We start from the raw sequence: 15,102 nt of genomic DNA on the forward strand, positions 1-15,102 counted from the left end.
ATGTCACGTGGCCTAATTAATAATAAAAAAATATTATTTTGACATTAAAAAATGCCACGTCAGCATATAAATTAAAAAAAATAATTTATTAATTTTAACTAAATAAAAAAATTAAAAACAGAATAAAAAATTAAAAATTTTATGAATTGTGATCTAAGTATGTCTTGAACAAGAACAACAAGAACACAAACTTAAACCCAATTACATAAACCCAGAAATTTAAAAAAAAAAAAAAAAAAAAAAAAAAAAAAAAAAACACTAAAGCCAGATCAAAGTATACCTTGAAGAAGATCAAAATGAACAAAATTCCAGATCAAAATGAACATGCGCCCGAGCTCACGCAAGCGAGGCCGAAGCTCTGCAAGTCGAACAAAAGGCACGCGCCTCCACGGCGCTCAAAACCTTCTCGATCTACCGCTGGACCCCGGAAAACCGACGAAGCTGGAGCTCCAAGACTACCAGATCGACCTCAAGGACTGCGGCCCATGGTCCTCGACGCCCTAATCAAGATCAAGAACGAGGTGGACCCCACGCTCACGTTCCGGCGATCGCGCCATGAGGGGATCTGCGGGTCCTGCGCCATGAACATCGACGGCTGCAACGGGCTCGTGTGCCTCACGAAGATCGAGTTCGAATCGTCGGCCTCGATGATCACGCCGCTGCCGCACATGTTCGTGATCAAGGACTTGGTGGTGGATATGACGAACTTCTACAACCAGTACAAGAGCATCGAGCCGTGGCTGAAGAGGAAGAACCCGCCGGAGACGAAAGGGAAAGAGGTTTTGCAGAGTAAGAAAGATAGGGTGTTTTTTTTCTTTGTTCTTTGGTTTTTTTTTTTTTTTTTTTTAAATTTCTGGGTTTATGTAATTGGGTTTAAGTTTGTGTTCTTGTTGTTCTTGTTCAAGACACACTTTAGATCTCAATTCATAAAATTTTTAATTTTTTATTCTGTTTTTAATTTTTTTTATTTAGTTAAAATTAATAAATTATTTTTTTTTAATTTATATGCTGACGTGGCATTTTTTAATGTCAAAAAATATTTTTTATTATTAATTAGGCCACGTGGACATTAAACAAATATTATTTATTATTGCCGTTTGTCACGTCAGCAATATCCGTTTCTGATGTAACGGCAAGGACCAAAACGGAACCGTTTTTCAGGATAGGGACTAAAAGCGGTAAAAATAAAATTTAGGGACTAAAATAGAAATCGCCTAAAAATGTAGGGACTAAAATGTGCTTTTCGCCTAAGATTATTTACAGAATAATTAGTAAGCAATAAAACAGTAAGATGTTTTTTTATTTTATTTCCTTATTTTCAAACCTTCATATCACGGTCATTATTGCACTTTACTTTTTATTCTTGCTTTGCTTGTTTTCTGGGCACATATGACACAAGTATGACTATGAGACAAAAGGATATAAATAACATACACGAGACACTGTTTCTTTATATTGATTGATTTATTTATTACATAACAAAAAAAAAATTATTAATTAAATAATAAAACATTAAAAGCCCTCAATCATGGTGTATATATATATATATATACACGCACAAGTTCTGTTGCATATATCAAACTTTTATTATAAAAGAATTTCGCAAACTCTCTCACAAACTCATTTCTGGAACTCATTAATAAAAAAGTTGATTACAATTTCGGTATCACGAGACTTGTCCTATATAGGCAATAATACTAGGGCAAATTACATTTTATACGATAAATTTTTGCCTCATTTTTATTTTTAATTGTCGTGGATTATTAATTTGCACTATTAAGTTATTAACACCCAAATTTGAGAGAATCGTGTCTATGTATCCCTTGCCATCTATTGAGAAGTGATTGCCATTACTAGCGAGGGCAAATATGTCATTATACCCAATTTTAATTTCATTTAATGCTCAATATAAATGGTAAGGGATACAATTATTTATATATATATATATATATATATATAATTTCATTTAATGCTCAATATAAATGGTAAGGGATACAGTTATATATATATATATATAGATAGTTATTACAAGATCACAACATTTAATCATTTATCACACCATTATTTTCCACTACTAATTTTTGTGCTAGATGTCACTATTACATAAACTCACAACTTTTTTTTTCCACTAATCACATTTAGCCGCATATGAGAGTAGCAAAAAAGAGTGTGTGAAAGGGTGCGGTCTTATAATTTTTATTGGGCAAGACTTAAGTACAGTACTTAGGTGTTGTTCCTTAGGTTCTCATTTTATGATTCTGTCATGTAAATTTTTTCTAATAAAATAGAAATGTATTTTTTAGTTAAGTAGTCATATTGTTTTTTTTTTTTGAGAAAGTAGTAGTCATATTGTTGAATCTTAAAATGAGAACATAAAGAACAGCATATAAAGTACTGTACCTAAATTTTGTTCATTTTATTATCATTTTTTTAATAAACCAACACATTGATTCAATTATCTCAAATTATAATGTTAATCGGATGAATTGATATATATATATATATATATTAAGAAGAAGATGAATTGATAATTTGAAGGACATTTCAATATTAAAAAAAAAAAAAAGTAATATTACAACTACAAACTATTTTACAATATATATATATATATATATTAAGAAGAAGATGAATTGATAATTTGAAGGACATTTCAATATTAAAAAAAAAAAAAAAGTAATATTACAACTACAAACTATTTTACAACATTTTTATAAACGGTTGATGTGACAAGCTTTTTATTAGTTTTCATCTAAATCTACCATTAACATCACTTTTTTATTTACCAATAACCACTTACCATATCAGCAGTTTGTAAATTTTTTTGTAAAAAAATTTATATTTATAGCATTACTTAAAAAAACACTACTCTTAAAAAAAATAATAATAAAAAAAAAAAACCTTATATATTGTCATAATAGCTCCTCCGTCTATTGAGGAATCCATATTTTTTATTCCCACAATTTTAAAACCATTGGATCACCCGAGGGAGGGTGTGTGAATGACCCTTCATCATTCATTCATTTTGTTTTAATGGTCAAAGAGTGATGAATATTGAGAAGTCTAAATGCACAATGCCCAATAAAATCAAAGAGGGAAATGTGTAGAGGAAGATCAAAGGAAATACACAATTGATGACTTGAATGAATGCATGAGTCGTATTTGCTCTCTCTTTAAATAAATAGAATTCAACGTCTGCATTTATTCTTGTTTTGTTATTATGTTAATGCTTTGAAGCCAAGGAAGGTGCAAGTATTTAAGATCCACCATAATGTTTTCAATGCTAACATTTAATATTTGTAAAACCCCTTGAGATGACGAAGTCATGACGAATTGCTTAGAATGGAAAGTTGCGTAGCATACAAATACCTATAAATTAAGTGTGATTTTTTTTTTTTGTTAAAAAAAAAAAAGGAAGAAACTAAATGCCATTGGTAGGCATTAAATGAAAAAATTCAATGCAATTCTTATGGATTTACTTTTCCATATAAAAACATTTCACACACTTATTGCTTCATTTCGATCGTATATGTATGTACATCTTTTGTTCTTAGGGCAACGCTGAGTTGTAGGTATTTAAAGTGAGCAATCAATGCTATGGACACAAACATTAATGTCATTAAAAACCCTGATGATGACAAAGTCAATTGGTTCAGTTCATCCTTAAAGGGGAAGCAGAAAAATATGAAGTGTTATCCTGCCCTCTATGTGAACTTCACCACAAGATTCACAACCTAACAACTCGGTTGAGTAAGTATGCTATGCACTTTTTTTTGTATTACACACACACACACACACACACTTCACCACAAGATTCACAACCTAACAATTCGGTTGAGTAAATATGCTATGCACTTTTTTTTTTTTGTATTTTATATATATATATATATATATATCTTTAAGATGAGTCTAATAGATACAATTATTTGGATAGTGAAATTTGTTTTATGATAATAATCATAACTTAATTTAGCATTAAATTAGTGATCCATGACTTTGTACGTGAGAAAGTGAATCTCTTGTATTAATATCTAATACTATGTATGTTTTAATTAATTAACTCTTATTTTTTGTTAGGCAAGGCAATACTGTAGTACATATTTTAACTAAAAAGATTAAGAGTTAAGACTTTCTTTTTCATTTACAGCTTGGTTGGAATTTGTTCATCTAGATATTTCTCATAAGTTTGTTAGTTAATTTACCAGTTCCTTAATAAAAGTTCAATAAAATTAAAGTTTGCTAAAAAAAAAAAAAAATTCTTTACATTATCACACTATCTCTTAAAAAGAAAAAAGAAAAAAGAAATAAAAACAAAAATAAAAACAAAATAACTATAGTGTCATGATTTAATTCCCCTCACACCCCTCTCACTTACCCAAGGTAGTTATGGTGTTCTTCTATCCCTTTATCGATTGAGCCAAAATCTTTCCATTAATAACTTTTATTCACTTTTTATGTTGTAATTTTCTTATATCATCATGATTCATGAGTAAAGCTATGAAATTAAAAGTTATTCACTCATTTTTTAAAGTTCAGATAGCGTTGAAAACACTATGAACATTTAGACCCGCAAACAATAAATTACCAATTCAAGCTTTATATCAAACAATGTATGTGCGAAAAATGATAACAAACTTATAACAGAATTGATAAACAATCTAAATCATAAATAATCACAGTCACAATAGTAATTAAATAGTAAAGATAAATGGAAGAGAGATGCAAATACAAGAATAACACAAGATGTGTTATCGAAGAGGAAACCGAAACTCTCGGTGTAAAACCTCTTTGCCACCCTCTAAGCGGTCAATAATCCACTAGAAAATGTAGTTGGGATACATGAACAGCAATAGACCCTCCAAGCCTAATCTACCTAGGTACCTAAGCCCTCCAAACTTCTTGCTCTAACGGAGTTGTGCCGAACCTTTTTCTTCTCTAGCTTACCGGATTCTGCTATAAATCATAGAACCAACCAATAATCATTGGTCCCTTCCAAACTGCTTTCCTTAGCACCAAAAGAACCTTTTCACAAACGTGGGTATGATGAGAAAATGATTTGGTCAAGAACCTCTCAATGATGTATTAATGGAGATGAAGAGAGTAGAGGAATTTGAAAAGTCTCTTAGGTGAAGATTATGGATGAGGCAATCTTATTTTTCTCTAAGGTTTCTCTCTCAAAATTCTTTTTGGAAGCTCTTTACATTTCGTGGGTTTAAGGGGTATTTATATTAGGGAGAGATAAGAATGTGAAACGTCAGGTTTTTCAAAACAGAGTTGGTTGGCGGCTTGGCCTCGCAACTTGGCTGAGTCGCGAGTTCAAGCCGCGAGCTAACAGAACGGTCAGGCTGGACTTTTTGTCCTGTAGTGCTCCAGTTGGCGCGACTGTTCACCTTTTCGCAAGCTTCACTCATGTGCTGAATTTGGCGGCTTGCTAGTCGCGAGTCACTCGTAAGTCCTAGCCGCGAAACTCTGCTTTCTTACACTTTTTTGAGCATTTTTTCACACTCTCTCACTCACTACCTTTACATGAATCCTACCTAAATACAAGGTTTTTAAGTGCTGAAATACAAGCAAATTGGCACGGAATAAAGCCAACAAGATGGTTGATTAAATTCAACCTTATAGTTTTGTAAAATAATAATGGAGTCTGAGCTTGGCCACACAAAAATGGAGTATTAGTAAAAACAAGGCATTTAAGAAAAAGTAAAAAAATTAAAAATGATAGTTTATTTATTCATGAAAGATCTTTCAAACACAACCAAACATTAATTTACTATAATGGAATAATGCCGAAGATTGTCACATGTAATGTAATGGAGGAAGTCCGTGAACATACTTTTATATATATACACCAGTGAAAGACATCATGAATTTTCTTTACATATCTTTTTTGAGAAATAATAAATTTTTTTATAGAAAGTTTCTATGACATCCGTTTCTAATGATAGCCTATCATCAGACTAAGACACCAATCAGTTTTTGGTGTAGATGGAGATTGAACCCCAAATCTTATATTCAACTATCAAAAATGTTACCAGTTAAACTAACTGGAACTCACGATAAATAATAACTAAATGAGTTATTATTACATAATTTTATAACTTGTTTCTATGAATAATTATTATTATATAAAATGCATAATTTTGTATATTTGTCCTTATATATAATATCTCTAATTAAAATCATAAAAAAAAAAAACTTTTCTAATTTTTTTAATTCCTTAATTATGATTTGAACAAGTTCTAAATTATGTAATAATAATTCATTTAGTTATTATTCTCGTGCGATGGACGGCTTGATGAGATATGGAATGAGTTTGATCATTCCTATTTAGATTATGTTTAATCTATGTTCTAGCCAGCACAAACAATAATGAACAAAATAGTTTCTCGATTTTTTTTTCTTACCTAATGATAGTCTAATTAAAAAAAATCAACGCACTCACAAATTAAATATAATAACCAAAACCCGAAATTAAAAACATAAAAATTGAGAAATTTAAAAAAAAATTAAAAACTTACATAAGAGAATCAAGAACTTAAATGGGTGTCCACTGTTTTACTTTATTTATTTATTTATTTTTTATATAGTAAACTTCCTTTGGCATAATATCCTACATGCAAATTTAGAAGCAAAGGAGAATAAATAAGATGAATTTATTAGATTAGAACATAAGCATCAGTTGCATCTTGGGGAAAAAAAGAGGAAAAAATATATATAACAATGCAGAGTGTTTTAATTTGTGTGGGATTTAATTATAAGGGTGACTTTATTGGTTAAGAGAGATTATATCGAAAATACATGGCTTAATATATATTTATATATAGTAAAATTTAAATTTCTAAAACTTAGATGATAAAATTTTATCTAAATTAAATTATTGTTAATTCTTATCCCTTAGTCAAGAGCCCTGTAGTTTAATATCCTAATAAAATATTAATTTAATAAGATGCAACTTGAGGGGGGAAAAAAAACAAAAACAAAAACAAAAACATGAGTTGTATGGGATTTAAGCTTAGAAAATTTTGATAATAGACTTTTAATTTTATTTAAATTAAACAGTTGTTAAATGTTATCCCTTAATTTGAGGAAATATATCATAACAAATAATATATAATTAATTTAGTAATTATTGTTCTTAAAATGTTGATAATAGACTTTTAGTTGGAGTAGAAGTCAAAAAGTTTTTTTTTTTATTTTTTTATTTTTTTTTTTATTTTAAATTTTTGAGAGAGCATATGTGGGTTGTTGTCTGGGATTTAAGTTTAGAATTTTTTAGAATAGACTTTTAGTTTTAATAGAATTTAAATTTGTTGAACTATTTAAGTTTAGGAAATTTTTTATGATAGAATTTTACTTTGAATAGAATTTAAATTTGTTGAAGTTTAAATGTATAAAATTAATTTACTAATTAGTTGTTCTTAAAATATTGATAACAGACTTTTAGTTGGAGTATAAGTAAAAACTTGATTTTTTTTTTGTTTGAAAAATAAAACATGGGTTGTTGTTTGGAATTTAAGTTTAGAATTTTTATAATAAACTTTAATTTTGAATAAATTTAAATGGTAAATTTTTACCTAAATTAAAAAATTGTTAAATATTATTCTTTAATTTGAGGAAATATATCCTAACAAATAATATAAAATTAATTTACTAATTAGTAGGAGTAAAAAAAATTAAAAACTTACATAAGAAAACCAAGATCTTAAATGAATGTCCATTGTTTTGATTCTTTATAGTAAACTTCCTATGATATAATATCCCGCACGCAAATTCAAAAGAAAAAAGAACAATAAGTAAGATGGATTTATTATATTGAAATATAAGTGTAAGTTACATCTTGAGAAAAAAAAAATTAAAAAATAAAAATAAAAATTAATACAACTTTAGGTGTATTGTGTGAGATTTAATTATAGGGATTGCTTTATTAATTAATAAAGATTATGTCGAAAAGTCAAGACTTAATACATATAGGGTTGAGTTCATGTTACGTCTAGTGTTATTCTAAGTAATATTACACCTTCTAATACCTTGCTATTGCATTTATACTTAGTTTACGTTAAAAGTTAATACATATTAGCTATTATTTGATACTTTATCCACAAAAATAATAATAATAATAATAATAATAATAATAATAATAATAATAATAATAATAATAATAATAATAATGTTTATAATAATAACGTTTAAATTAACTTTATCCACCAAAAAAAAAACCATTAATTTTTAAATTAGGCTAAAAGTAAAATTGTTACTTGTGGGTACTTGACTCCACACAAAGAATTTTGTTCGTTTTGGGGAGCCAGGCCCTCACGAATTTGTCCCCCGACCGAGTGCAGGCGTTCACCCATTTGAGGCAACTTAGTCCCACATCGGAAGGAGAACCCTCCCACTTGCGCTTTATATGCTTCTGAAGCTTGCACTAGTGTACCACTACTACACCCTTTTAATGTGGGTACTTGACTCAACACAAAGGATTTTGTTCGCTCTGGGGAGCCAGGCCCTCACGAATTTGTCCCCCGACCGAGTGCAGGCGTTCACCCCTTTGAGGCAACTTAGTCCCACATTGGAAGGAGAACCCTCTCACTAGCGCTTTATATGCACTCGGTCGGGGGACAAATTCGTGAGGGCCTGGCTCCCCAGAGCGAACAAAATCCTTTGTGTTGAGTCAAGTACCCACATTACTTTATAATAAAAAATTGATACAATAATTGTTGTTACTCTATCCTAGTAGTGGTACACTAGTGCAAGCTCCAGAAGCATATAAATCGCTAGTGGGAGGGTTCTCCTTCCGATGTGGGACTAAGTTGCCTCAAAGGGGTGAACGCCTGCACTCGGTCGGGGGACAAATTCGTGAGGGCCTGGCTCCCCAAAGCGAACAAAATCCTTTATGTTGAGTCAAGTACCCACATTACTTTATAATAAAAAATTGATACAATAATTGTTGTTACTCTATCCAAATAAGTCATAACAACAAACAATTATTGTTTTTATTCCTATAAAAAATTATTGTTTTTATTTAAACAATAGAATTAGAGTCTCACTTAAACTTGTTTGTTAATAAGTACAAATAAACTATTGTTTTTATTTAAAAATTATTATAATTTTGTGAAGCAACTTGGCACAACCATGATTTCTAAACTCAACTTTACACTTACTGTTTTTATCTAAACAATAAAATTGGAGTCTCACTAAAACTTAAACTTGTTTTTTGATAAGAACAAATAAACTATTGTTTTTATCTAAAAATTACTACAATTTAGTGAACAAATAAACTTACAAATACACTTATATATATATATATGTATGTATGTATTCGTGGGTGTCCAGTACCTTTAAAGAACTTGACAAATAATGTTGAATAGATCAAGTACTTTTTCTTTTTTTTGTTGAGAAGGGACAAGATCAAGTATTTAGTACTTGATATATTGTCTGGCTAATAATTCTCAAAATATAATACAATGTACGTTTGAGATATTAAGGGGTGCACGAGTTTCATTGACGACCTTACGAATGGATGAGAAAATAACTCAGTTTATAGCCGAACTTTGAAATTGTGAATGGTAGTAAACTGATCATAAAAAGTAAAAACTATATATGTTATTTATATATATTTTTTTAAATAAAAGATTTTGGACCTAAAAATGAAGATGAACTTCTTTTGTGGTCATTGCAAGAAAAATGAACTGAGTGCCAAATTTATGGGCCCAATTAAGCCCATTATAAGTTGACCCAAACTTTGAACTAAACAGCCAAGATTGGGCTTTTCTAGCCCGTTTCAACAATGAAAGGGACACATTCAAATCCTCCGCAAAGAGTTAGATAAATATTTGAAGGGATCTATTAATAAGAGGATTCTCATTTTTGGTCTTCAATTTTTAGTGTACCAAAATATTCTCATACAAATTCTGAAATAACATAACTTTTAGTTTAATTTTTTTCTACAAAAAAGCAAAATATGTTAAAACAATAATACTATCTCACATACAAAAGGAAAAAAAAAAACCGTTATTCTCACCACCCATTTATATTCAAATGTTTGATTCCTATTTGTATTTGTTATCTATTTGAATTCACATATTTCAATTATCTTTATAAAAAAAAATTATTTTTCAAAAAAAAAAAAAAAAACCCGCTACCTCACATAAAATTACACATTCTTATCCCGAAATTTCTATGGTTTAAAAAAAAAAAAAAAATCTTTAAAGCATTCCAAAATTTTTTTTATCCAAATTCTATACAGTTATTACAAATCCCCATCTATCCACACTAACATATATAATCTTTCTTTTGTTCAAATCTCAAACTTTTATACTTATTACAATTCTTATCTTAATCAATAAATTCAAATGTCCTATTGTATTTCAACTTCTTACAATTCTCTATCTCATTTTTAAACATTATTCCACGTTATTTTACCTCCTTCTTGGAAAAAAAAAACACGGTTATTATTATATATTATTTTTAAGCATTATAACACTAAACCAAAATAAAATAAAATAAAAAAGAGCATTATTGTACGTGCAAAGCATGTGTGATGAGTCTAGTACTTAACTATAATGAGCTTCAAGCTTTTATAATTTATCACCAGAAAGAGGATTAGAATTACAGTAACTTGAAAAAGAAAAAAAAAAAGAGGGATGCCGGATATGTTAAGGTAATTGGATTTGGGCCAACAATGCCCTGCCTAATTTCTGCCATTGTTTGTATTGGGTCCATTCCAAAACTAATAATCTATGCTGTTAGCCTGCCAGCCAAAACTGAGCCCAGCCCAGCCTAGCCGAAGCCCATAGACATACATATCTCTAGTTGAAAGTTGAAACCACTACTTCACTTGCAAACTTAAAAACTTATATGAGACCAAAAAAACATTTTTATTCTCTGAATTATGTATCAATTTTCAATTTGGTTATAAAAATTTTAAAAAAATCCTTGCCTTGCTTGCTGTTTGGTAGCAATGTTTAAAAAAGGTATTCTACAAAATATTGAAAATTATTCTCTAGTATTTTCCCTCTAAAAACTTTTTTGGTAATGTGGTTTTATAATTTTTTATTCTTGAGTTTATTTATTACAAGTTCGTTACTGCTTCAACAAACTTAGCCAAGTAAGGTTTTTTTTTTTTTTTTTTTTTTTTCAATGGGTGATAATTTAATAATTATGAGAATGAGAGATAGATGATTTGAACCATAGTCATCTCATTTAAAAACACCAAAATTTTAGCAAGTAAACTAACAAATTATTAGAAATATTAGAGAAAATTTTGACACAAAAGAGAAACATTAAGGACCAAAATAGTAATTAAACTTAAAAACAACTACTAGGTGCCAAGTTGAGATTCAAGATGGGCTCACTAGACATTGAGAATAATTTATAGAAGAAATTAGACCCAGGCCCAAGCCCAAGTACAACAAAATTTATCTCATATGACTCATAATTTTTTTAAGTTTTCGTGTATAGGTAACATGTACTTACCCTCTCACAGTCTATTCTACTGTGAAAGGATGCATACATATAGCAAAAACATAATAAATTTTCCCATATTCAATCCAATCTAGCCCAGTTAAGCTAGTTAAAAATGGTAGAATTGCAATGAAAGTATGAAACCAAAATAATAAACAAAATTTATCTCATAGAACTCATGCAATGAAACCAAAATAATTAATAAACCCCAATAAAAAAAATTAAAAAAAAAACTTAATAAACAGTTTATCCAAAAAAAAAAAATTAAAAAAAAAACTAATAAACAACCCTAGACCAAGTATATATATAACTGATAAATCCCTCTCTCTGTTTTGCTTTCTGTTTGTTTGGTGCTGCGTTTCTCACAAGCGTAAAAACACATTAGCACTACCGTCTCTCTCACACTCAGCTCTCTCTTTCTCTCTCTCTCTTCAATTCTTTACACAATCGCCGTCGCTCCGATTCTCTCTCTTCTCGTTGCCTCGCAAGTAAGCTCTCTCTCTCTCTCTCTCTCTCTCTCTGTTGCGATTTTCTTTAATTAACGTAATTTTTGATATTGATTTGATTGAATTTTTCTGTATCAAAGTGATGAATTTCGCAGTTTACGATAACGAATTCTGAAATTTGGGCGATCCTTGAAGCTTCTGATCTCTGATTGTTGAATTTTTTTCGCGGTTGTTAGGTTAGGGTTTTGAGGGATAATAGTTTGTTTGATATTATCTTTTTCAATAAATTCGTTGAAAAAAGTGAATAAAATAGTGCTGAATCTGAATCTGAGATGGGTAGAAAGAAGCCTACAGCGCGCGGGGACGACGATAGCGTCCCTGCCGTTGCGACCGCCGCTGTGGTGTCGAAATCGAGGAAGAAAGCGGTTATGATTGACGATGATGAGTATTCTATAGGGACCGAGCTCTCCGAGGAGCCTCAGGTTGTGGAGGAGAAGGTTGTGATTACTGGGAAGAAGAAGGGTAAGAAGGGAAGCGCGAAAGCGCGGAAACATGATGATGATGAGGATGAGGAGGACAGTAAGATTGATAAGGAGGAGGATGAGTCAGCGGAGACTGGTTTTTCGGGGAAGTCGAAGAAGGGCGGGTTTGGAATGTCCAGTTTTGGGTTGTTGGGAGATGAGGATGATGATAATGATGAGGATGAGGAAGAGGATTTAGGGAAGAATAAGAAGGGTTCGAAGAAGAGTGGTGGTAGTTTGTTTAGTGCGGCGGCATTTGATGCTATTGATGATGATAATGAAAGTGAGGTGGTTGATGGTTCTGTTGAGGATGATGATGAGGAGGAGCAGGTAATTGCGTTTGCGGGGAAGAAGAAGAAGAAGCCGAAGTCTTCATCGAAAAGTGGTGGTGGGAGTGTGTTTGCGGCGGTGTCTAGTTTTGATGGGCTTGATGATGAGGATAGGGATGAGAAGAAAGACGAGGATGAAGATGTTAGTGCGATTACTTTTTCGGGTAAGAAAAAGAGGTCGAAGAAGACTAGTGGCAATTCGTTTAGTGCTGTGTTGGCTAATGATGAGGAGAATGATGACGATGCTTCTGTGTCTGAACCTCCTGAAATTGCATTTTCCGGTAAAAAGAAGTCTTCTAAGAAAAAGGGTAATAGTGTTTTTACAGCTGCACCTGTACTAGAAGATGAAGATGAACCTGAACAACCGAGTGTGGCAGGAACTAGTGGTAATGTTGAAGCTGATAATTCTAAAGTTAATAAGAGTGAAGAGGTGAAGGAAACTTCGAAAATTAAGAAGAAGAAAAAGAAGAGTGGAAGGACAGCTGAAGAGGAGGATGATTTGGATAAGATTCTTGCAGAGCTAGGTGGGGGGACTTCTACATCGAAACCAGCTGCTGCTCCTCCTTCAGAGGACAAACCTGAGGTTCAGCCTGAATCTGTTGCTATTGCTGATGAGAAGGAAGGTGAAGAAGAGAATGTGGAGTCTGCTGCAGCGAAGAAGAAGAAGAAAAAGAAGGAGAAGGAAAAGGAGAAGAAGGCAGCAGCTGCTGCTGCTGCAGGGGTAAAGGATGAAAAACAGGAGGAAATAAAAAATGAAACAATAGAGCCAAAAAAGAATGATGCAAAGAGTAAAGCAGTGGACAAGAAGGTGCCAAAACATGTTAGGGAGATGCAAGAAGCAATTGCTAGGCGAAAAGAAGCCGAGGAGAGGAAGAAAAAGGAAGAAGAGGAGAAGTTGAGGAAGGAAGAAGAGGAGCGGCGTAGGCTGGAAGAACTTGAGAGGCAAGCAGAAGAAGCTAAGCGTAGAAAGAAGGAAAAGGAAAAAGAGAAAATTCAGAGGAAGAAAGCAGAAGGAAAGTTTTTGACTACAAAGCAGAAGGAAGAAGCCCGTCGGTTGGAAGCAATTAGGAACCAGATACTTGCTGGCACAGGGATGCCTGTCCCTTCTGCAGACACTGGTGCACAAACTAAACGACCAAAGTATCAGAATAAGAAGCAAAAACCAACTCACCATCAAGCAAATGGTGCTGCCCCTGATAAGGCGGTGGAAAATGTAGAAGCCAAGGAAGAACCTCAAGATGTTCTGGCCAAGATGGATAGTGTAGATTCAGAGAGAGTTGATGAGGAGTCAATTGATGTGGAGGAGAAATCTGAAATTTCTGAGGCTGTTGAAGAGAATGGAATGGAAGAAGATGAGGATGAGGATGAGTGGGATGCAAAGAGCTGGGATGATGTTGCTGTTAATCTTTCTGTTAAAAGTGCATTTGCTGAGGAAGAGGCTGAGGCTGAACCTGTAAAGAAAAAAGATACAAAGGGTGCAGTACCAACTTCTCGCGATGGGGGTAAGTTTTGTGAGTGTGTGTGTGTGTGTGTATTAATACAGCCTTTCTTAGGCCTTTTATTTTCTAATGCTCATATTGTCAACTTCTCTATTTGGTTGGAATCCTCTATAATTTCCTGCAAGGGTATGTCTACAGAGTCTTTCTTCCTAATATCTCGACTCATTAAATTTGGTCATTAATTTTTCTCTTTTTCAAGCCTTGCCGAACTTTTTAGTTATAATGGTTGTGAGCACACACATCAAAATATGTTCTGCATGAAATAATGGCTGCATATACAAGTAAAATGAGATCTTGAAAAAATCAAATCAAGAAATAAACATAGAAATGAGTCAAGCAGCAATATATGTTGTAAACACTTAAGTATCCTATTAAAGTTTTCAACTCAAAAGCACTAATGAGCTATAGCAATTGGTACTTTCTCCTCCCCCAATAAAGGGATAGAGGGTGAGGTCCTTTGTAACTTGCCAACAAAAAAAAGGTTAAACTAAAAATCCTAGAACTTATAGTTATGCAATTTGAATGAGTTGGGTTATGTGAACCCTGCCTACACCATAAACCTAGTAGTGCCTTGGTTAGATGATAAAGAGAAATCATCATGGAGCATAGATTGAAATTCTATTGTATTTATATAAAAAAGAAAAAAAGAAAAAGAAATGCAATGAGGTGCATCCGTGCGTGTCACTAGTTCGAATCTCTCTAATGTAGGATCTTTAGGAATTCACCACTAAATTAGATTCTTGATTAGATATTGAAGCGTTCTTAAATAGGTTTTGAATGTTTTAGGAAATTAACTTTAAATCCTTTACTAGAAGGACTAGGACCGCTAAATAACCTATTCCTATAA

The 15,102-nt window shown here is 31.8% G+C and overlaps 1 protein-coding gene and 1 pseudogene across 2 annotated transcripts; both read left to right on the forward strand.

Annotated features, from left to right (window-relative positions):
* The first annotated feature begins 325 nt into the window (after positions 1-325).
* Positions 326-12,115, forward strand: LOC136064221 (succinate dehydrogenase [ubiquinone] iron-sulfur subunit 2, mitochondrial-like; annotated as a pseudogene).
* On the forward strand, positions 11,775-14,817 carry LOC111999336 (uncharacterized). 2 transcript variants are annotated; one of them, XM_065765683.1, is made up of 2 exons: positions 11,775-11,948; positions 12,047-14,817. In XM_065765683.1, exon 2 carries the CDS (start codon positions 12,239-12,241, stop codon positions 14,435-14,437), a length of 2,199 nt encoding a protein of 732 aa, XP_065621755.1. In that variant the 5' UTR covers positions 11,775-11,948; positions 12,047-12,238; the 3' UTR covers positions 14,438-14,817. The 2 variants fall into 2 exon arrangements, with proteins under 2 accessions (XP_065621755.1, XP_065621756.1); XM_065765684.1 differs by having other exon boundaries at positions 12,062-14,817.
* The last annotated feature ends 285 nt before the right edge of the window (positions 14,818-15,102 follow it).

This window comes from Quercus suber, unplaced genomic scaffold (genome assembly GCF_002906115.3).
Source record: "Quercus suber isolate HL8 unplaced genomic scaffold, Cork oak 2.0 scaffold_648, whole genome shotgun sequence".
NCBI lineage: Eukaryota > Viridiplantae > Streptophyta > Magnoliopsida > Fagales > Fagaceae > Quercus > Quercus suber.

Excerpts from the sequence above, each read along its gene's own strand:
- LOC111999336 (XM_065765683.1), top strand. The coding sequence starts at position 12,239 with ATGGGTAGAAAGAAGCCTACAGCGCGCGGGGACGACGATAGCGTCCCT.